The sequence below is a fragment of the Chaetodon auriga genome, chromosome 14, assembly GCF_051107435.1.
Source record: "Chaetodon auriga isolate fChaAug3 chromosome 14, fChaAug3.hap1, whole genome shotgun sequence".
NCBI lineage: Eukaryota > Metazoa > Chordata > Actinopteri > Chaetodontiformes > Chaetodontidae > Chaetodon > Chaetodon auriga.
This window is the reverse complement of record NC_135087.1, coordinates 23,248,767-23,273,076: the sequence shown is the minus strand read 5'-3', so window position 1 is coordinate 23,273,076 and position 24,310 is coordinate 23,248,767. Positions and strand designations below refer to the sequence as shown.

The 24,310-nt window shown below is 41.1% G+C and overlaps 1 protein-coding gene across 3 annotated transcripts in view; it reads left to right on the top strand.

The window, feature by feature from the left end:
• daam2 (dishevelled associated activator of morphogenesis 2) overlaps window positions 1–24,310 on the top strand; it is a 106,618-nt gene that overhangs the window by 60,592 nt on the left and 21,716 nt on the right. For 2 of the 3 annotated variants that reach the window (XM_076749069.1, XM_076749070.1), the window contains exons 5-17: window positions 5,070–5,164; window positions 13,351–13,684; window positions 14,938–15,048; window positions 15,502–15,605; window positions 16,871–16,937; window positions 17,097–17,214; window positions 17,514–17,652; window positions 19,949–19,972; window positions 20,513–20,571; window positions 21,286–21,470; window positions 21,776–22,072; window positions 22,332–22,439; window positions 23,960–23,989. In XM_076749069.1, coding sequence (XP_076605184.1) covers window positions 5,070–5,164; window positions 13,351–13,684; window positions 14,938–15,048; window positions 15,502–15,605; window positions 16,871–16,937; window positions 17,097–17,214; window positions 17,514–17,652; window positions 19,949–19,972; window positions 20,513–20,571; window positions 21,286–21,470; window positions 21,776–22,072; window positions 22,332–22,439; window positions 23,960–23,989 — 1,671 coding nt within the window. The remainder of the gene's footprint in view (window positions 1–5,069; window positions 5,165–13,350; window positions 13,685–14,937; window positions 15,049–15,501; window positions 15,606–16,870; window positions 16,938–17,096; window positions 17,215–17,513; window positions 17,653–19,948; window positions 19,973–20,512; window positions 20,572–21,285; window positions 21,471–21,775; window positions 22,073–22,331; window positions 22,440–23,959; window positions 23,990–24,310) is intronic. The other variant, XM_076749071.1, reaches the window with a different exon arrangement.

The following is a 24,310-nucleotide window of genomic DNA, read 5'->3' as shown; positions in this document are numbered from 1 at the left end:
CTGCTAAGAGGTCACCGTTCACTCATTCTCAAACTCTCTGGGCTTGCTTTATTTTCCTCCCTGTTGACTGCTTGTTATATTCGCATGACCACATTCTTTCGCTGTGACCCCAGCATTCACACATGCTGTGATGACAAACAGACCATTTAGACACTCAGCAGTTCAGTCAGTGGGAAAGACTGTCAAAGACACGGAGCGAAGCCAGGATGACAATATTCATTATTTCTAGCCAGTATGGCTGCCAATAAAAACAGCACGATACCGTCACAAAACTGTGTGCTACCATGATCTCAGTATCATTTCAAACATTACTGCTGTTATGTGAGTTGAATTATTTGATTGGACATTTGGTCATTGACCACTTTGTACCAATGACCTCTGACCCCGAGTCCTTATGTAGACGACAAGTTGGCTCCCAAATGTTTGGAGATCATAAAACATGACGTTTTAAGAGGGGCTCTTCAAGCATGACATGTAAGCATGAACTGTAGAGACTAGCAAGTATGAGTGAAGACAGTCTTGAAATTCCAGAGAGAGCCTCTCATATCAGTAATGACCTTTTCAGCATTCCACTTGGTTGATTTTTCTCTTTTTTTCAAATATTTCTTCCAACATTTACAAGTCTTTCCAGGCTGGATCAGATCACTGTTCAACCATAACTTAAGACCACCATAAACATAGAGCCAAAACGTAATGGCATTCAATATGTTTATTGCCATGTTGTTTGTTTTTCTGGAAAACATGCCTGGAGCAATGACCCTTGTTGAATGTTGCTTTTTTTATGGCTCTTTTTGTTTCCTAGCTCCACACAAGGAATGAGAATGAGCTTGTGAATGTTGCACCAGCACCTGAGCTTCATGTTGAGGAGAAACAATTTTAGGTTCAGACAGCATGCACACACACACACGCGCGCACACACACGCGCACACACACACACACACACACACACACACACACACACACACACAGACATACATTATATTGTATATTGTATTATAGTGTAGTCAAGAGAAAGTGCTGATTTGAGAGTTAAGATAAACCTTTGTTGATCCCCTGAGGGGAGATACAGTTGTTGTAGCAGTGCGGTATGATAGTATAATATGATATATGACAAAGTATATCAAAATATATGACAGGTATAGAAATTAGTTCAGTGGTCCAACAGAGAAGGAGTATGTATGTTGTCAGTGTGCCACACTCTGTGTGTTTAATTGACTCATTTTGACATATAGGCATTGTTACAGCTCAATAAAATGCAACTGAAGCTATAACTTCTAGCCATAGCTAATTTGCCTGTCCCTCAGTAGTATGGAGGGTTTAAAGGGCTGAAACTAAATATATAAATACATCAATGATTGTATGATTCAATGCTGAAATAAATATATAGTTATGTAATATGTAAAAATATATATTTTTTTGATTTATTAATTTATTGTGACAAGCAGTAACATTTAATTCTACAATTTGTAAAGTATTTATATCTTTAGTTTCGGGATAAAATGCATAATCAAAACACTGTAATACAAGCATGGAGTTAAACAAACAGACAAAAAAGCAGTGGCTGAATGGCTGTAGTGGTGCCTCTGTGATATTAGGTGTCAGGCACTTCCACTTTCTTGCAGTTTTTTCCCCTTATTCTACACATTTCCTTGAAAATGCAGCAAGGGAAAATAAATGTATTCACATTATAAGCAAATAAAATTAGATTACATCAATGGCAGAACTAGGTTTGCATGAATAAAGAAGATTAAAAATGTATGACTCTGTAATAGATGAAATAACTTGTTGGGAAGGATATTTTTACTGTGTCTGTTCCCCTTTTTGCACAAGCTGTCTCTTGTTCCAGCCCCATTGGCAGTCTCTCTTATTCACCATAACTGGACCGGTTTCCTCCCCTTCATGAATCATTTTTCACTCCCACTATCAGTCGTCCATTTTCTCCACCGCTGTGTCCCAGACAGCGCTTTGTCAAGAGCACATTTTAAAGCTTGTACATGACTTCATGTCTTGGCTCCCAGGCCAGCTCACCAGGGGCAGCCCTTCTACAGTAGCTGAGTTATTAGATGAGCTCATTTTCGCTTTGCCGCCCGGAGAGATTACTGTACAACCAGCATCTTAATGTTCATTCATAAAACCATGTCAGAGTCGTGTTGTTGTTGGTTAACTGCAGAGTGATCACTCAAATGTCCTTGTGAGTCTGACCAGAGTTTCACTGCCTTACTGTATCCCGGTTTGTGTGTTGAGCTTCAGATTTCCTTCCTGGATAGAAAAAGAGATCATACATGGAGGCAAGAGGAAGAGCTTCTTATATGCCAATGATGCAAAGAAACATGCAGAACTAAGTTTGTTGTTGCATTTTTGGAGATTTTAAAACACAAAATCAGTTTGTAACATCAAGCGTTTTGCATTTTGTATGTAGTGGAGCATTTAGCAGCTGAGGAGTAAGATATGTCCCTCCGGAGTTGGTAGAGACCAAAAACTGAGTTACATGGAGAGAAAATATTTGGCTTTGCAAGGTGACCAGAAACACGACTTCAACTAAATAAGAATGTTGCTCTGGAACTGCTGGATATGTAAATAAGCAAGTGTTTGCTAACAAGTTTGCTATGTGTGTTGGTTCATAACTTTCTGCTGCCACAACATGGCCAAAAACAGTTAATTTAGGTTTTTACACTGTAGCCCTCATCATCTGTGTTTGCAAGTTATTTAGATTAAATAGACATGATTGTTAACTGCTGGCTGTCAGTTGTTCTGTAGCTCTATCATCTTGTGCTTGCTAGTTTTGAAAATGCTCGGGTTCCTGTGCAACTTGACAAATATCGTTTTTAGAAGTTTTCTTTGGACTTAAATATTTGTAACCCACAGAAGACAAATTTGTACCATGAGCCACAAATATTTCACTGTCCACAAACATGTAGTTTTGTGCAAAGTCATATCCACAGAGCGATATGCATGCGTAATTTACTCTGTAAACACATATTTTTAATTTCACATAAAACTGATCTAGGTTTTACAAACTAACTGCAGTTCATATTTGAAGATGTTTTTCTACAGATCAGCTGTGGAAAATTTAATATAGAAAACTTCTCCACATGTACAAATGGATCCACCAATACGTATATATCACTTATGTGGATTTTTGTGGTGAAACTATTTACATTTGTAAAACAGAGATCATTTTAAGTGAAATTAAAAATATGTTTGCGTATTATGTTATGCATATTTGCAAAATTGGTCTTTATTTCTGTGGATATGACTTTAAACAACACACATAAAAAACTACATGTTTGTGGACAGTGAAATATGTGTTGGTCATGGTACACATTTGTGGATTGTCCTGTGTGGGTTACAAATATTAAAGCCCAGTGAAAACTTCCATAGACATAAAGCTATTGTTATGAAATATATTCTCCCATCCTAATGTAAGAACAGCTTTCATTGGTGTTAGTTTGCATTTCAGTGGGTTAGTCATATCATTTTGTCTAATTTTCACACATAACCAAATGCAATAGAGGAGAAAAGATAGTGGCAGTATAGCAGAAAATGGTCCAATTTACAATTAAAGGCCAGTAAATTTGTTTGAAAGTTGTTCATTCTGCTTGTTTCTAATCGCCGGATTCCACTCAATTTCACTTGGTATTTTTTTGCCACATAGGAACAACAGGATAATGGCTTGGATTCAGCGAACATTTTGTTAACTTAATTAGGTTTTGTGATTCTAAAATAATGTTGTTTGCCTTTTATATTGACCAAATTCTTTTTCACTTGGTGCATCAGTGACCCACATGGTCCAAATTAAGGTTTTGATGAGCTGTGCTCATCATTCACTCAGTTAACGAGGCACTGATGACTACCTTGAAGGCATAGTTCTGACTCTGGGGGGCACTTCCCATAATAAGAATTTAGGGAAGTACCTTCTGCTGGTTTACCAACTGGCTATAATAATATCCGTATGTGCATGCTGGCCACAGGTTAGAGTGAGCTTACGAATAGCAGATGTAGGAAGGAGCCATTTGGCTAGACTCAGTGACACGGTGAACTGGCTAGCAGCACGACCAAATCATTCACTCTCTGCAACACTTGTTGTGTCCAACTTCCCATTGACTATGAACATATTCGTTTAGACAAACAGGAGACAGAGTCTTTACTTCTTGGCAGAGGCCATGAACCATCTGGACTTGAGGCTAAGTCATCACAATGGATGTTTTGACTGCACCGTTTCTAGATTAAACACTCTCACACACCGGACAGAACAGAGCTGTTGTTAAGTAGTCAAACATGGGTGCTTGAGCTAGCTGTGTAGGTGCTGTTGATCCAAAAAGTGTCTTGCCAGGAATATTTGCATCCAACTTTGACCTGTATGCCTTTTTAAGAGTTTACAGATTGGAAAACAGGGTCACATTTAAGCTAATATTTTTTCAGGCAAATGAAAGGCCAGTCACTGTGACTAGCTTACTCAACTGCTGAAACACACACTGTTTGAACCTCAGCACTTGGCAGTGAAGTGCCATGGAAAAAGCCTGGAGAGGCTGAACAGCAGCCCTGTGGCCTTGACTAATGGGAGCACAGCAGCTCTCTGATGTTGCTGAGGGGAGGCTTTAAGTGATACAGAAATGCATTAACGCCACCACCAATCTGTTTGTTGTAAGCTTGATTGCTACTAATTGCCTGCATGACTTATTTTGGTGTGTTGTTTAGCTTCACACAGTTCTTTAACAGAAAAATGTCACTGGAAGGGAGGAAAATACACCTGATCTGTTTGAATCGTGGTGCCTGAATCATTAGGCCTCTAATGAGCCTCTGATTATCTGTGGTGCTTGGTCTAACTGAAACAAACACATTTACTTTTAAAAAGGAAGAAATTTGTAACGTTGGTGTTTCATTGCTGCCAAATTAAGATGATCATTCTTGTGTTTACACAGTAGAAACAATGAAAGGCTCATAAGTAAAAGTGAAAAATACAAATGCTCTCCAAATGGCACCTGCTATAAAGCCAAAATTCAGGAATATTCATCAGTTGTTTTTTCCATTAACTTCCATTTTCATTTCATTTCTTACCTTTTCTACAGATGCAGACCCTGTTTGCCTTTGATGAGGAGGAAATGGAAATGAGGAACAAAGTGGTGGAAGATTTGAAGACAGCACTTCGGACTCAGCCAATGAGGTACGTGAGTCTCTCTGTCCAACTGCACTGTTCCTCTGTTGCAAGTAATCCATCATTTTGATATATCATTGTAATGATAATGTTCATAAGGAAACTTTTTGAAATAAAAAGATTAGCTCTGTTTTGCCTGGATAGTTTAAGGAAATGAAATTTTTTTTACCCCCCTTTAGTTTGTATTTAAATGAGGGAGACAATAATTTCAGACATTCATGGTCAGGAGAGAATATTGCCGTGACAATACATCACGCACAACAATCAAAAAATAGGGTTAAGAAATGAAGCTTTCTCAGGACTTCAATGAGTGAGAGTTATGAACACTTCCATTTAGCAACTTGTTGCATTGTGCAGCTGGGACAGTTCAAACTGTAAATAACGGGACATTATAAAAACCTAGTTTTTACTCCATAGAAACAGCGATGAACTACCCTAACACAGTTTTAGATACTTCAGGTCAGTAGTGATGTGTTTTTTTTTTCACTATTTTGATGGTTTGCAGGTTTTCTGTCTTACTCGTGAACTCCTTGTATTCAAGTTTGCTTCATTTCCCTCCTTAAACATGGCTGGAATGACTCAGTCAACACTATTCAGCAATACACCTGCACCCATGCTTTTCACACAGTGAGTTATTGCTCATTAGCACACAGATATTTTTAAGTACTGTAGCAGTGATGTGTGTCCCACAGAGTGTGGGTGTTCAGGGAAAGTGCATTCATGTCCCTCCAAGTCTCGCCTTTGTAACAAATGGGTGGCTCATGCAAAAAAGATCACGTTGTGCTTGAAAGCTTAAATGTATGGGAATTGTGTGGTTTAATGTGGCCATCAGCTTCACCTAAACATCCCTTTTGTGTCGCCTCTGTGCTCTTGTGTTTGCACGTCTTTTGTATGTCTTTATGGCAGCATTTTGTGAGACATGGTGGTGTCTGTCTGTATTCATTTTTGATTCATGCCTGCCTTTGGATGCCTGCCTGAAATGGCCTCCCTCCCTCCTCCCCTCTGGCATTACTTCGAGGCAGCTGGGCCTGGTTGTGAAGAGGTGCCCTTGTGCTGTGAGCACGCTCTGCAGGGCCACAGGACCCAAACACATGGTGGGCATGCAGGGTGCCAGGCAGAGCACACAAATCAGCACATTGTCAGCAAGCCACCCACTGTTGTCACTTTCACTCAGGCTGATTATGAGACACTAAAACAACAAGGTGACATGTTTAGATCGTATGTTCTGCGGTGTGTATATGGAATGTGATATTAACACAGGCAGAAAGTTCATTTCAAGGTATAAACAGTAGTTTCTTTGTCATGCCAGCCTTACCATGATTCTCTTGAGGAAATCAAGTGGGCATGCACCAATCAAATCCACCAGATCAGTCTTGGAGTCGATACTAACCGTATTAAGCACATCAGGTAAATGTGGCATGACGATCCACATTAAATACATTTACAAATGCGTTTGTCATGATATCATTCTGTGATTCTGCCACCAGTTACAGTCATTAAATCACAATGGCCCTCTGACTCTGTTCTTCGTGTCACAACAATCCCTCTCCTCATGTTAGCTTATATAAAAAGATCTTAACCTGTTCTGCACAAGATGCCAAATACGGTGAGTTGGAATATCAGATGGGGAGAAAAAGTTGGAATGGTGCATCCCAGGTAGAATTATCCAAGAGAAAAGCAGAAAGTAAGAGCTGGTCTTTGCACCAACTTGCACCAGACATCAATTTCAGGAGTAGACATCGGATTTTAGTGTTTGTCCAACAAAAGAAACGGCTTTTCATGGAGGTTCATTTGCTGACTCAAATCTGTTCAACAGAAGTATCATTTGATAATGTAGTTCAAAGTCTTAGCCAACCATTTTCCCTCAACTGTTGGTTAAATGCTTTACATGATGAGTCTGGTAAATACCAGCTGTGTTTTCTCCAGTATTCTTGTCCTCTGCAGTTAAATGTGTTAAAGAAAGTCCACTATTTCACTAAGAGTTGTTGCTTTTTGAGACATGCCGTGTTTCTGCTTTCTTCAGTGAAAATTCCTTGTCATAAACTTTGTTATTCATAATTGTTATTATGCTCTCCCCTTGGCATGGAAAACCCAACATCTCAATGCAAGCATATCAGTCCTGTTGTCTTTATAACATCAAAACCATTGTGGGTAATATAGAGAATGTGAACTCAAGTAGACAGGATGGCAACAAGCTTGGCACAACAAAAATAAGATCCCAGCGCTTCATTACAGAGCAGCTGGACTGTATCAAACTTTGCCTCCAACAGTGAGAGCAGACAGCAGGCAGGTATGTTCTTGCTGTGAGTGATACTGTACTTCATTTGCTGTTTACCAGAACTTGTTTTAATAGTTAGAATCATTAAAGCAATTTAATTGCCCAGATGTCTTATATCAAATATAAATTTGATAAAATTATACACAGCCATAAAATTGAGACATTTGGGAAATTGTCTGAATGTCCCTCTTAATTTACAGCTTATCTCATTTGCTGTGCTAGTCGTCATTGCTTTGTTTACCAGCTAGTCAAATTGAGCTTGAACCATCGCACTGGGGTTGTGTTTGTCCTCAAATACAGCTGAGGCTCAACTCAAGTGGGCATGTGAGAGCCAATATGCCAACACAAACTACTACAGCCAGCTGTGTAGTGACATGAAATACATTTTTTGCAAACATTTTAATTTAGCTTCCAAATGCTTAAATATTTAGACCCTCAACTGGTATTTTAACTACACTGTTAAGTGTACTTACATAAGTACTGTTGACCTATTGACTCATCTTCACATCAGCACTGATGTTTATGCCTGTGCTGATGAGCATGCTGTGTGTGCATTCTTGTATCTAAGACATGATTCTCCTCAGTCGCTGTCATTTCCGAATGAACATAACTGCAGGAGGACAGGAAATGAAGCTTTCCTGGAGGTCACTGAGGCCATGCTGGCGCGGAATGCACTGAAGTCCCAAGTTCATGTCAGCAGAGCATTGCAATGCTTCCCAAGACAGCTCTCTAGGCATCGTTTCTGCAGATCTCTTCCAGCAAGAATATTGACTTGAGTCGACTGCAGCAGCTCCCCCTGTTCCTGTGTCAATAGCCCACTGGACGATACACTACTACCACATGCAGCAAATGTTATCCTTCAAAACATTTTTTGTCAGATCTCTGACAAGTTCCGCTTAACAGAGAGTGAACTTTATATCTGTTTTCATATATAACCAAATACCTTAGTGGGGGAGCGGACTATCACACCTTTACAGAGTCTTCAATGGAACAATGTTTTTGCTTCTCTCAGACTGCAGATTTCTCACCCCTTGGTAGGGTAGCATTTAAGGGAGAAGTTAAGAGAATTGAGGGGCCAGGTAGGTAGATACAGGTAGGCTTAGAGGTAAAGAAACTGAGCATGCTTGAGAGGGAGGTTTGTGCTGGAATGGCAGTAAACGGACGGAGAGAGGGGACAAAGGTGGTGTAAGGACAGGGCATTGTGTTCTGCCTTTTGATTCCCAATACAGCTGACTTTTGCTGTAATTATATACTGTACATCCTGCTTAAAACCACATACATACAAAGAACACAGTTCCAGGGAGGTGAAAAGTTTGTGTGTAGACTGGGTTGCATTATTGGACTGTTACATTAAAGGACAGCTTTAAGCGACAAAATAAATGCATTAAGTTGTCAGCATATACACTCACTGCACAACATCATGTCAACAAAAATGCAACAATTAGGCAATGTGAAGGGTGCAACAAGCATACATAAATGAAATAAGCTGTGATTTTTATTGCAGAATAAAGAGCAGAACAAAGCATCACCAAGGCATAAAACACAGACATGTAGAAACAATATAAACTACACAGTGGCTGATTTGGGTCACAGCATAGTCGCAGGGTGGTGCATCATTTTGCAGCCTTTTTTTAACCGATGCAGACAAACAGTAACCTTTATTGTTCCTTGAGCTATACCTGTAAAAACTAAGAATCCCTCTAATATATACATTTGAGTTGCTTCAAGAAATCCTTTACGTATGGTGAGGTTGCTCAAATATCCAGTTGGTGAACCATCATGAGTCAGCAGCAAACGGAAAGGACGGGAAACTCCAGGTCTGATTGCTCATTTATGCCATGGGCAGTAAAGCTGAAAACATATTGTGCTCTTTCAAGTACGGGCCTCGTTTACATGGATGCATACCCTTACTGACACGCAGACATAGAAAGTGAATGAATGAATTTGGCTTAACAACATTAACTCCTGCATCTCAGGTGAATGACCTCCAGACAGCGTTTGGAGAGATGTTTCAAACCATGTTCCATGATTGTTTTTACTCTGTAGTGGCTGTGACTTGAAATGCAGCAAGTACAGTACAATTCATTTTTTTTGTATTTTTTTACATACATGTATATATACTGAAAAAATGGCAGAGAACATTAAGAAGAACACAAAAATCGTCTTTGTTGCAGTACGACGAGTAAATGTAATTCATTGCTTCCACCCCTGACTTCCACCCTGTGGCATAATAAACAAGTCACAAGTCACAGGAGCCACTGTGGAAACATGGCCCGCTTCAGTCTAAGTCATACACACATGCACAGACAAAGACTTCTCCCTGTAGTTTCAGCGATAAATCTGGTCCATAAGAGCCATTCGCTCCATGCCAAGATATACTGAGCACGTCACAGATGTGCACCTCAGCCAGGCATTTTATTGTGATCTGTGTATGTGTGTGTATGTATGTCAGTTTTATGTGTGTTGTCCTTTGTTCAGCTCTTCTTTTACCACAGTTGTGGGCCTCACATCAAGTTAAATTTATCTGAGTGAGAACTTTGGTGATGTCATATGACTTCCCTTCCAGGCGCTTCACACACCATTCAGATAGTTTAAAGCAGAACCTCTGAAGAACCTCTTGGGCCCTTGTCCACGCTCACGCCCTTTTATAGTAGAATAAGATGTGTGTGTATTTGTGTGTGTGTGTGTGTGTGTGTGTGTGTGTGTGTGTGTGTGTGAGTGAATGTGTGAGTGTGTGTGTCCTGCCTGAACATAGTAAGTGGATGTTTGAAAGAGATGTTAAGTGCGAGCAAATGTGGTGATTAAATGAAGGGCGGAAGAGAGGCAGTGAGCACATGACTGCTTGAGTGTGATGGGGGTTGTGTGTGTGGGTCTGTGTGTGGATGTGTGTGTGTGTGTGTGTGTGCTTATGGAAATGCCACACTTTGATAAGTTTGTATGGTTAGGCTTTGAGGCAAGAATAAACTCTTGATTGACTGTCTGCCACACGTGGGTCATCCACAGTTCAGAGAGGCAGAATGTTTGGCCCGAGCAGCTAAACCCTCCAAAAGTCAAGTGGGTTGGAATGAATTTCTGAATTCAGATTTTAACATCTAGATTACTTTTCTGCACTGTTCTGCTTATTTAGAATATTGTCTGCCTCCGGTTGTGGGGTCCTACACTTTTTATATCGGTGAAAATTACACAACCCTAAAGGTTTGTCAGGGTTTTGTTTAATCAGCAGTGAACTTAACGTTCCATTTCCATCTTTGGCGCACGCTCTGCAGTCATTCTTTACCCCGCTGTCACTTTGGTTGTCTCGTCCAATTCTGAGTTATATTCCTTTCTTCTCTCTTTCGTCTGTCTGAAGAACTTCATGTGTGCGTGTGCATATTTGGCTCGGCCTCTGTATTGTTCAGCTCTGCCTGAGCTCATATTGTATGCAGAAGTTGTCGAGCTCTCACTGTCTTGAATGCAACCCAGGCGGCTTTTCAAGTATGCAGTGGTTGTTTCTAAAAAAAAAAAAAAAAAAAGAAAAAGGCTTGCATGCCACTTGGCTGAGTGTGAATGTCAGCGGATAGAAGACAAGAGGAGACTCCAAAGTCAGAGGAGATGGGAGCCATTGGTTCAAGTAGAGAGAAAATGAAAGATGGGGGAGTAGGAGGGGGAATGGTTGGTAGTCAGCTCACTGGAGGGTTTTGTGAACAGTACAGTGGATTAGTAACTGTTGAATGTGCTTTGAGGAGCCACACATGTGTTTGTGCATGCATGCATCCATCCTCCTACTCCCTCCTGTACAATGCACTTGCAAAGGGTTGTTGCATAGTGTGTGTATGCATTTGTGCATGTGTGCACAAGTTTCTGGCAAACTGACGGCAAACCAACAGAGCGAAGCGAAGCAGGCAGCGAGCAAAACCTCGAATCTCTTTTGAAAATCTTTTTTTGAACCCAGACTCCAAGAACAACATCTCTCGCCCTCTGCTTTCCATACATCAGAAGGATGTTCAGCTTAATTTCTCTTCCAGTATGAAACCTCTGAGGTGGCCTCGCAATTCACAGACAGGCGTATAGTTATTTCTGCCTTCTGTGCAGGCCAAAGACTTGTCACTGATGTAAGATGTGTAACTCAAACAGCTGGATCAGCTCTGCCTTGCTCTAGTTTCAGTGTCTGTATTGCATCTAAGTCATATCTAATGGATTTATTTCTCACCACCTCTGTGTTGAGTTGAAGCTGAGATTGCAGCGTCTGTCCTGAAACAAGAAGCACATGTCTGCTGAAAGGTTGTGTGCGTTCTCTATTATTTCAACGCATTTTCAAGGAAGGTTGACTGTATTCATGCATGCGTGCATGTAGTATGACCTTGATCTCCTCCAGGCGCTGCTGGAGATCAGAGGATTATATCTCTCTAGCTGTATTCACACATGCACTGCTGCCCTTCCGGTCTTCAACCTGCCAGCTCTCTAGTGCAAAGTCTGTGTAATGTCCGATTGAGCCCATGTGTGAGTAGAGCAGGTCATCTTCAGGAGAATTCACTGCAAGCGGATGAGCAAGCTGATGATGTTAATGATGCCGGGGAAGAGCATGCAGGAAGCACACCTTAATCAAATGGAGTATTTTGAGTTGATGAGAGTGTGCCTGGCATGGACAATATGCTGTTGTATGCCAGATGTGTGAAAGGGCAACTTCAGACAGTGTCTGGATCTGATCCTCCAGACAGCGTTCATATGAGAAAACCGCTTTGAGAGATTTACTAGTCATGCTAGGTGAAGAGTGTGTTTTTGTGTGTGTGTGTGTGTGTGTGTGTGTGTGTGTGTGTGTGTGTGTGTGTGTGTGTGTGTGTGTGTGTGTGGTCTGACTCAAGGCCAGTTGAGGTTCAGGTTAGTGTAAGGGTTAGGGTTAGGTAAGTAGTTGTTATGGTTATGATAAGTCTCCAGGAAATGAATGGACTGTAACAATTTCAAGGACACTGACCGGAGAATTGACCTGAGACATGTTTTGATGGCCTGCTGTGCTGCTGTAGGACTGAGTGTGTGTGAGCAGATGAAAAACCGTGCTCTCAATGTACAGGATAATAATTGGATGATTTACTTGTTTTGCGTAGTATTTGTTCCACGCCTGCCCGAGAAGACGGCTGTGGGAGGGGATGGAATTTCTGACATCAAAACAATGTATCTGTTAGTAGCAGTAAATCTCACTGTCCTTCCATGTCCACTTTCAGACTCTGTCCTTATTTTCTTTTACAATGTCCATCCATCCGTCTACAAGCCCTCATTTGTTTGAAATCATTCATGAGGCCTATCAGGAATCTTACTGAGTGGGAATGTCATTTACAATACAGCCCACAGTTTCACTAGATGTGACATCCATCAGTGTTTACATGGCCTGCCTGTCCTTCAGCTCATTGGCAGTACCTGTTCAGCTTTGGAAAACAGTGGTTGTGGAGGAGCTTTGAAAACAATGCCTCGTGATGTCATCAGGGTTGTCTTTGCCAAAGCAAGGAGACAAACCAAAGCAGAAAGCGTTCATGACAAACTGAAGCTGTGAGGTTTGAAAGATGTGGGAGTGCTCTGGCAGAGAGGGCCCAACCATCTGATGTTATTGTTGCATTATGGGAAATGTAGGATGCAGGGACTAAAAGTTTAGGTATCATCTTATTCGTTCTTGAATGTCTCTGTCTTATGAGTCCCCAAACGTTTTTATAATTCTAAACACACAGCATATCTTTTTAGAATTACTTGTGTAGAAGAATAACTTTGTAAATAATGTATCAGGATGTAAAGATGCATTAACGTGTTGCTGGCATTTACCATTGCCAACTATAGCAATGCTTGTCCCTTAAAATGTATTTTTACACTTGTAATAAATCATGTCACCATACCCTCCTCATGTTTTACTTTACTCTGAGTATGTACTCATTTTCCTTCCCTCCTCGTCCAGGTTCGTCACACGTTTCATTGAGCTCGATGGCCTTACCTGCCTCCTCAACTTCCTGCGCAGCATGGACTACGAGACATCAGAGAGCCGCATCCACACCTCCGTCATTGGCTGCATAAAGGCCCTGATGAACAACTCCCAGGGCCGCTCGCATGTCCTGGCCCACCCACAGAGTATCAACACCATCTCTCAGAGCCTGCGGACGGAGAACATCAAGACCAAAGTGGCGGTGCTGGAAATCCTTGGGGCGGTGTGCCTGGTCCCCGATGGACACAAGAAGGTGCTTCAGGCCATGGCACACTACCAGAAATACGCTGCTGAGCGGACTCGCTTTCAGGTGAGGCAATCTGAAGTGCTCTTTATCAAAAGTTTTAGACGTGTAAACAGGTGTCACATTACTTGAATTACTGGAGACAGCAGAAGCATTTCAGAGTAAAGTTCAAATACATCAAGCTGTGGTCATTTTGGTAGGTTGGAGCATCGTGTTGCAGCACCTCAGACTGGTAGCCTCAGGTTAAGTCAACACTCTGGCTATATTAAAGGCATGTGAGGGCATCTAGAGTTATGGAGGTCAGAGTATGTGTAATGCTTTAGTGACTAGCAGGACTGAGTCAATGGGCCACGTCTCACATGTCCCCCAGGGTGTGTGATATATTGTACCACCTCAGGCTAAGCTAACAGCACAGCAGCTGAGTGACTCCAAACTTATAAAGCCTTTTTATGCCTCTACACCGGCAACTGTCATGGCCGTCCAGCCGTATGACCCGTTCTTGTGAATGTGACATCTCAGGAACGCCTTGAGGGAATTTCTTCGAATTTGGTGACTGCTCAGAGGGAAAACAAATTATTTTTCTTTTCTCAGTAGTGTTTGTGTGTTCATGGAGGAGTATTCCATTAGTACTGTACCTCTAGAGCCAGTTATGTATTCTTTAAGGATATATTGTAGGTGAACATTATGGTTCCAGCCATGAAGATTGTGGATTTTACTCACACTGATATGCAATTTTTTCCTTTGAATGCTTCCCTGAACTGTGTACACAGTGTGCAGCAACTAAGTAATAAAGCAGCTGTGGACCATATATCTCTCCTCTGCATCCTGATTCTGTGACTGGGGTCAAGTCCATATTTGCTCCCTCAAACAGCTAAATTGTGGAGCTCCTTGTCCTCTGTTTCACATACACTTATCATCTCATAGCATAAAATGATGAACTGATGACATTTTACATCCAAAAGGTCAAAGGTCAACTTCACTGTGACACCATAATGTTCCCCAAAGCACTTTCCTGGCCTTTTTTAACACCATAACTCAGGAAGGACAGATTGTGACCATATTCCACATTTGGTCGGATGATGAATTTGTGACACTAATCTTGGGTGTCCACCTTGAAACTGTGCTGATTGTATGTGTGAGGAGTGAGAGCAGTGACCCTCTATTACCTGATTCTCTTCAATGTGAAATCAAGTCTTTCTTGTCGGTTCAGAGGTATGTTCCTTTGTCTCTGACCCTGTTGCTGTCTGATGATTTCAGTGTTGAAATCTATTTATCAAATGCACATGCTGGTTAACTTCCCATATGTCCTGATCTTGTAGACGCTGCTGAATGAGCTGGACAAAAGTACAGGCCGCTACAGAGACGAGGTCAACTTAAAGACTGCCATCATGTCCTTCATCAACGCTGTGCTCAACGCTGGAGCTGGGGAGGTCAGAACAGCCATGCCTTTTACAGTATACCCTGTCAAATATAGGCAAAACTTAGCTTGGTATAGTTTCAGTAAACAAGTAATAATAGACTTTTTTTTAAATTTTTTTAAAAGGAAAAGGTCATGGAAAATGTGTAGTTTATTTTACTTACTATGTTTTAACCAATCAAGAATCCCTGATTATTTTTCAATTTAAAATGTGCTCCACTAAAATGTCATCAGACAGTTTGAAAAATGTGCTTATTTGAACAATGATACATCTCTCATGTTTCTGTGGTATGAAGCTACAGTAAGCAGCTTGTTAGCTTATCATAAAGACCAGTGTTGAATAACTTTGTCAATCACAGATTTCCACTGGTCACTTTGTCAGTGCAAAATCTGGTGTCCCATTATTACCACTTGTGGATTCATAGAAATGGTATCATCCCTTCATTGTGTGTTCTTTTATTTTTAGGACAACCTTGAGTTCCGCCTTCACCTAAGGTACGAATTCCTGATGTTGGGCATCCAGCCGGTCATTGACAAGCTCAGAGAGCACGAGAACGCCACTCTGGACAGGTGAGAGTGAGACCTAATGAGCAAACAGCCATTAAATGATCCTCCTCAGTCATAATTCTGCAGGGCAGACCGGCAATGAAAATTTTTTTTTGTTTTGTTGAGATTGACTTTAATTCCTTATTGCTTGGGTTCCAAAGGACCCCACTGCTTAATGTTTGAAAAATCTATATATATTCATATAAAATCAACAATTTTCCTCCTGTAATTGTATTATTTTGTTCTGAGCTCATTAAAATCCAATATTGTTAGGCTTTCACCTGAGAAATTTGTTAGGACCCAAAGATGCAGACCAGAGACAGATATAAAATAAACACAATGTATTTTTTTAGACACAAATGGTGTAACAAAAAAATGCATCAAAAACAAAAACTCATAAGGAGTGGATAATAACACGACAGAAGACTGAATCACAAAAAAAGCACACTACAAGTGGCAGTCCAAAAATAGTTAACATTAGCAACTTACTAGGAGAGGAGATAGCATAGCGTTGTACTCACATTGATTGAACAAAGACATCGCCAGGATGAGCATCGTCAGTATGCGTTACAAGCTGTGCATGAACACGTATATATTTCTTTTTATGTCATATTTGTCAATTTTGATTCTTCTTTCTACCAAGAAATCTGTCTTCCAATGCATGAAAATAAACAAAATTCTGCACATAGGTCCTATGCCAGACTTCCTCAACTAGTCCTGATGGTGGTGTTACAGCAACAGCTTTAAGATTAATAATAAATCAGTCATACATGCTGTGACTGCAGCTTTCAATAAAATGTTGGCCTGATATTCAGATGCCTTGAGCTGGCAGGAATTATGGGTTCCATCACTTGCTTTTTCTCAAAAACTGTAAAACTCATGAAACGTGCCTCCTCTCACACTTTTTGATTAATTGACACCATACTCCCTGCAATGCATCCTCTGCCTGTCCTCCACAAATGATCCATCAGAAAAAAACTGAGCCCACAGTGCATCAAACTGTTTTACTATAAACTGTGCTCACTAAATAAATCTCCAATGTTCATGGAAAAAATGACAAAATTTTGATGTCATGGTATCAACTATTGGTATCAATTATTATTCTTAATGTCTGCTAATAACTAAACCAACTCCTATGCTGTCTTATCCTTTATTTTGAGGTATGTGTACCTTCACCGCTCTCATGGGCATCACAATTAGGGCCTGGAGTCTCCAGGAGCCAAACACAACATTAGGGTTCAATGGAAGTGTGGTACTCTGTTAAAGTACTGTTACTTCTCTCTGTCCAGGCATTTGGACTTCTTTGAGATGGTGCGGAATGAGGATGACTCTGAGTTGGCCAAAAGATTTGATTTGGTGAGTAACATAGTTCCTCTCAGCTTTACAACTCTATTTTCTCATTGAACTAATATTGGTGCCTGTACTTCTTTGGAACATAGCTCAAATGAGCCAAAGTCAAGCTGAGCAATGGGCAGTCTTAAGTAATAATTCAAGGTTTGTTGTTTCTGCAAATAGACCCATGTAGATACTAAGAGTGCCAGTGCTATGTTTGAGCTGATCAAGAAGAAGCTGAGCCACACGGACGCCTACCCCAGCCTCCTCTCCATCCTTCAACACTGCCTGCAGATGCCCTGTGAGTAGCTACATAACAAGAGGTGTATTTCGCCTGGTTGATAAGGTTCAAATTTGTGAATGAGGTTCCAGGACCAGTTAAGTGTTTGCAGGTTGTTCACCATATCTGCTATATCAAATCTGCATACAGGGGTTTTGTGAGGTCTGTAAAATCTTCAAATACACGGGAAAAAAAAAAAATCATACGACAAGTATTCCCAGATTATATTGGGAGTGTACATCATCGGCCAATTATGATATTGAACTGAAACCAGTTTATTGGGATTACCTTACCATTTCTGTCTGTGATTCCACACCCAGATAAACGTAGCGGTGGTAGTCTGCAGCACTGGCAGCTCTTAGACAGGATCCTTCAACAGATAGTCCTACAGGACGACAAGGGAGAGGACCCTGACATCGCCCCTCTGGACAACTTCAGTGTTAAGAACATCATTCGCATGTAAGTGGACTCTTGTTATGTTCAATCAAAGCAGATGTGTCACACAAGAGCAGACACACAACCTCTACAGCATTTGCCCATTGACAGCTGTATATTTACTATTCTTTTGCATATATAAGTATACTGTGTATACTTATGTGTGCGTGCATGTGCATGTATACATACGTGTGTGTGTGTGTGTGTGTGTGTGTACTTCAGAGCTTTAGTGTAAAAAAAACATTTACAGTAATTCAATATTCAGACTTGTTTCAGCACTCTTTGCCTATTGTAAACTATTGTGCCAGTGATGGTAGTGGAGAATGTGAGGTGAAGTGAAGGTGGCAGCAGGAGGTAGAGAGGAAGAGTGTGAACTGGCATGAAATCAGAAGATGGAGATCAAAAGGAAATTGCTCTAATTGAATTAAGCGGGTTGGCCGGCGAAGTCAGCCATGTTTAGGTGCGGTGAAGCAGTCACTTGGCTTCATGTACAAGACAACGGGGAGTCGTAATCATTTTGTAAAGGAAAACCGAGCATTATGAATTGGAAGTAGATGTTTTCTGTGTGTCATCGTGGGCACAGTCTACACTGTCACTCAAAGAGATTCATTTCCAAATGATCATCAGCAGTTGCTGGTTTTTGTGGTCTGGATTTCACTGACTTTAGAAACTAATCTTGTGTTCAGCAGCAAAAGCATGTGCTAAGTGTAGGTTGTATTAAAAGATGACATTCTGGACTTTGTCCATATGACACAATTTGCTTGCAGTTCTCCCTCTAGTTTTCTCTTTCTGATGTGCTGTCCTTCTTTTCTGTCACCATCTTTCTTCTCTTCCACTCTCCCCCTTTCTGTTATTTCTAAGCCAAGCTTCAGGTCAGTGATAGATGTGTTTAGTCTCAGCGGTGAAGGCACAGAAAATGTAGAAACAAAACAAAAATTTAGTGTGGCAAACCTTGGACCCTGCTCACTCCTAATTTGTTCACTAATTCAGCCACTGTCTTGTAATTCTTTCCAATCGTGTACACAAAGTAAACTTGGATGCTGCACCTAATCCCAGATGTCCAATGCTGTCCATTGCAGATCCATCACAGCAGTCAAAACCTTAACATTGCCAACGTCTTTTTTTGTTTCCATAAGGGTCAGGGATAGGGTTTACTCCTTGAGTAAATTACGCCTGGACAGAGGGTTCATAAACTTTCCTCAGACTTTGGCTGCATGCCAGAGGCCCTGATGGTTAATGGGTGAAAGTGTGTAGTTTGTCTCGTGCAGCAGCAGCTCAGAGTAGAAGGAGGGTGACGTTAAAACAACTGTTAAAACAACTGGGAGACAAAGTCATTCATCATCTGCGGTCACCACGATGACGTCTATGACGATACACGTCTGCCTGACCCAAAATTAAGACTCTTGTGTAAATCACATTTTTCCACAGCCTTCTAAAGGTATTTATTTGACGAGTCAACAATAAAGAGATTGAGTCTTCTTGATTTAATGAGCTGGATCCATGCAGTGTACCTTGATTTGTAATTAAAGCAGAACTGACTTTGTATTCAGGCTCAAGCTTGGTTTAGGCTTCTGCGTCGCGGCGACGCCGTACCTACGCCGTCGACGCAGACCCCTACGCGGACCCTACGCCGTAGCCTGACGCGCACCTCCAAAAAATCCTGACTACGCGTCGCGTCGACGCGTAGTGACGTGAACGTCGAGGACTGTGATTGGTCCGTTCAGAACGTAATTTTCGGTTCAGTCGCAGCCCTATGGTCGCAGCACAACAACACCGCCATTTTCAAAGTTTCTGTGGTGAGAGCTACAAGAAAAACTGGACCAAGCCGAAGAAAGAATTATCGAGGAGGTACGCAAGTACGACCACCTCTACAACTCCTCTTCGCGGCAGCAAGAGCCCCCCGAAACCATACAAAGACACAGCCGCACTCCCCTAGCGGCTTGGCGGTGAATTGCGGAGCAACGCGTTCCCTCGACGCAGAACTACGAATGCTCAGTGACGGCGTAGGGTGTACGCCGTAGGTACGGCGTCGCCGCGACGCCGAAGCCTAAACCAAGCTTCAGACAGTCCTGTTCACTAACACAAGCATTAAGATCTGATTAATAACTAGTTTACTTTGAAATTGCCTTGTGGGTTTTCTTGTGTGAATTGATTACAATCATTTAAGTGTGAATCATAACAGTGAAGTTACTTTATTCTTACTAGCAGTTGTACCTCAACACTTTCCTTGTTCAGTATTTCCTTGTGTCATGCTCTTTAATTGTTTGTTACGTACTCTGTGCTTAATGACACTGAAACATGTCTGTTCCCTCAACTCTAGCCATGGCTTCCACCGATGCTCAAGGTTTCACTTCCTCATCTTTCTGTGTCTAAATGAATGATTCAGAACATTCCATTTGATAATATTTTCATTTAATTTTCCATTTAAGTTTTGACATCTTACTTCCTATTAACTTATATCAAACCACAGTTTCCCTGATTGGCTCATTATCAGGAACACTCATTCTCACATCAGTTGATCTTACATTTATATCAGAACATCAGTGTAACCCTGCTTAACCTCGAGCAGAACCAAGTGCCAAAATTCAATTGATTTCAGCCCTGCAGGATTTCTTTTTGCACTAATGTTGTGTTATGCAGCTTTAAAGAGCAAACTGTACCTACCCAGTCAATGCTAGTAATGAATCAGAATTCCTCTCACAGAAAGGAAGTCAAGAAAAATTGCCAGTGATCAATAGATTTCCAATACATTGATTGAATTTCCTCAAAATGTCCTGGCTTGACTGGGTTGGATGGCAGTTATGCAAGCATTTTGTACAAGGCTGTACTCAGTCTATCCGTCTGTTTTTGTGTCTGTGCTTACTCTTGTCTGTCTGCTTCACAGGTTGGTCAATGAGAATGAGGTGAAACAATGGCGAGACCAGGCAGAGAAGTTCAGGAAAGGTAAAACTTGTTTTATACACTGGACTCTGTGGAAAGGGCAAATGCATCATGGAATGCATCATGCATTTTTTTTCTTCAACAATCTGTCTTTTAATATATTTGCCTACAAATCACTATCTGCTTCTCTGTATGTACCTCTTCCTGTTTGCTTCTCATCATCTGTATCTACATTGTGCGGATCTGGCAGACATTCAGCATAGTTATTGATGCTAATAACTGTATTAATTTCAAGAAATGATTAATAAGAATGAATAATAATGGGACACGACTCTGAAATCCAGACTGACAAGATGGCGGACCCCCACCAGTTAGTGAGTTAAAAGACTGTTGTCTCAGCTACTTAAAGTATAAACATTTGATTAGGGATGACACACCTCCTATAGCAACTTGACGTTGCAGTGGAAAGGTGAGTTAGAGTGGGTCTCATTGATTTTTAACGTCCTTGGTGATGTCATTGCCGTCACAGGGATATCTGAGTCCCTTTGGGTCTCGTCCAATGGGAAACCAGGATTTGGATTCAAACTGAATCTTGCTCTCAAGTGTGATTTGTGAGGCCTGATGTGTTTTTGGCACCATTTCTTTGTTCTTTGTCCAAAGTTTTTTTTTTTTTTTTTTTTTAATCAGGCTTACATATAGGCCCCTCATTGCTCATTGAAGTGGTGAGGTCCCAACAACATCATATGAACAAATTTATGCCCCTTTGTTTCCTCTTAGATCATGTGGAGCTGCTAGCTAAATTAGAGAGAAAGGAGCGGGAGTGTGAAACCAAGACCCAGGAGAAGGAGGATATGATGAAGACTTTGAACAAGATGAAGGACAAACTCCAGCGTGAGGGGGTGGAGCTCCGCTCAGCCAGGGAGCAAGTCCTGGACCTGTCTTCACGGATCAATGACATAGCTGTGAGCAGTCTTGAATTTGATATGAGATTACAGTGTGTTATGTACAGCATACGGTATGAGTCAGTGCTATGTTGTCCTGCAATTGTGTTGTGAATAGTAATTCACAAGTAATTTTTTCATCTTATTAATGGACATTTTTATTTTTTTCTATATATTTGTTTGCTTTCTTGCTGAAAATTGGATCAGATTGATATTGACCTTATTAGTGCACTTAAATTTGAATGCACCTATTGTATGTTGAGTTGGACAGAAGTGTCCACCAAATGAATGTAACTTACCTTTTATTTTCCTTCTCCTCCCAATAGGGTGGAAATGTATCCTTCCCACCTCCTCCACCACCTCCTGGCGGCCCTGTGCCTCCACCTCCTCCACCTATGATGGGTGGCTTTCCTCCACCTCCTCCTCCACTACCTTTCAGTTGCCCACCTCCCCCACCACCTCCTCCTCCACCTGGAGCACCACCTCCTCCACCAGGAGCCCCTCCCATTTTCGGAGTCCCGCCTCCTCCTTCATCATTCAACTCAGCGACAACCATGCGCTCCAAATCCATCCCTCAGCCTTCTCATCCGCTGAAGTCCTTCAACTGGGCCAAACTAGGAGAGGTGAGAGAGCAATGAGAACATCTGCTTTGCCAAACTGAAAACATAAAAAAACTTCAGTTGAAAGAAAGAAGTGTGTGTGTGTGTGTGTGTGTGTGTGTGTGTGTGTATATATATATGGGATATATGGATATATATATGAAATATATATATGAAATGAGCATAGTTATTCTGCAGTGTAAAGGTATGGTCTTTTAGCTGATATCATCACACCAGAAGTGTTTAAGTGTTAATCCCTTATGACCCTTTTGCCCATTTTCAGAATATGATCAATGGCACCATCTGGAATGACATAGATGACCTGAGAGCTTTCAAGATTCTTGACCTCAAGGACATAGAGAAGATGTTTTCAGCTTATCAGAGACAACAGGTTTGGATTTGTTCACAAGTGGGATATAATATTCTGGAATGCAGTTTTCTGACTGGCGGTTCAGTGTGTGTGTTTGTGTCTTGGTGAGCATCAAAATATAGTCACAGAAATCCCTTACATACCTGTTGTTTTAATCACTGTGAGTGAGTTGCATTTGAAGTTTGAATTGTGCGCTGATTCTTTAACTTGTGGCTAAGTGTGAGTGTGTGCGTGATGAACTGAAGTGTGGGATGATGTTGAAGTGCCAAGGGTCCAGCTCCAGGCTACCATGAGCAGCTGTTCACTGCTGAATGCCTTATTGTAGAGATGCCACAGAGCTCAAGCTTTGCCCTAGTATCTTAAAGCATTTGTGTGAGTATTGAGGAACTGACTGGGTCTTCAGAGGCTCATGATAAGGACAGCACAGTCAATAGCACTGAAGTCACGGGGAGTCATGATACAGGAAACACTAAAATAAAGAGGCAATTGACAAAACCATGTTGAACCAGACACTAACTAATAGGGTAATTTCACTATGCATGCTTTTGGGGTAATACCATACAGTACATAGCAATTAGTTCCCTCTGTGCTACAAACTAATTACACACCACTTGTCATGTGATAATATTGTGTGCAGTTGCATAAATCAATTGACTGCCTCAAATGGGTTTAACTGGAATGTTAATAAGCCCTAATGAGTTTCTAGTAATCATAGTTTAAAGCAAGGTCTTTAAGGCTGAATGGAAGAGCAATACTTAACCTCTACAGAGGCATTACCATCATTTAATTCCTTTATACTGCATTTCACTGCCACGCTTAAAAGCCTTCTGTCAACTAAAAGCAAAACCTCTCTTTTCAGGCTTTTATTAAAGCGTAATGGGTCATTTGAGGTTGTTGCTGGCAATGATTTACTGTGGGTATTTACTGTATTTATACAGAACAGGTTTTTATTGGCACAGGCCAGCGGTGAAATGCAGATCTCTATGGATATGGCCACATAAAAACCCAAGATCTTCCTGTTTTTGACAACTCGGTTCCATTTGGCAAGAGCAAAATTCTGTTTAACTGGACAATATTGCAGTGTTTATACATGGCATAATTGTTTAAATTATTTATTTTAGCTTATCATTGGTCCATCTTTCAAAATGGGCTTTTGTTTACATTTGCCTTAGAGGATTAGTTACCACACTCATTTTTCATGTTCTTGGTTTCGATGTCAAGAAAGATGCAATCAAAAGAACACATTATAGCAACTGTGACCTCTTTAAGAATATGGAAACAAAAATAGAATAGAGTTAAACAGCTTTTCTGTTCACCTATGCAGCTCAGAAATGTTCAGATTTTTAGTATAGATCTCATGAGCCCCTGATGACTTGGTCAGTAGATTATTGTTTTTCCCCACAGAGGCCTTCCAACTTCAGCTTTTAGTGTGCATAGCTGTAGCTCTTTGCTCCAGCCACCCCTTTTTCTGCTTGAAGTGCTAATATTTGCATGTGTTTTCAATTTTTTTGTCTCTCTGCACTCTCCGACTGCCTGGGCAGGACCTGCTCACTAACCAATCCTTCAAACAGGTGAGTTAAAGATCTTCCCGCATCTTTACCTCATTGTTACCTACCTTCACAGCTCTATCACCTTCTCCTCTGCAATGCAGCTGCTGGATACAGTGGTCAGTTGCTTGTATAATTCATGTATTATTATGTGACTGGTTGTAGAATGTGTACACCATGTTTGCTGTTATGTTGTTTTTTTTAAAAGTCATGGGATGTGTGGACCTTCATCTTGCATAGCTTATTGTTTAAGCTGCTCTAATCAATACTTCTGTTTCTCTTACACTGTGTCTTCTTGGGAGGCATAGTGTGAGCAGCACTTTAGCAAAGCAGCAGCAGCAGCAG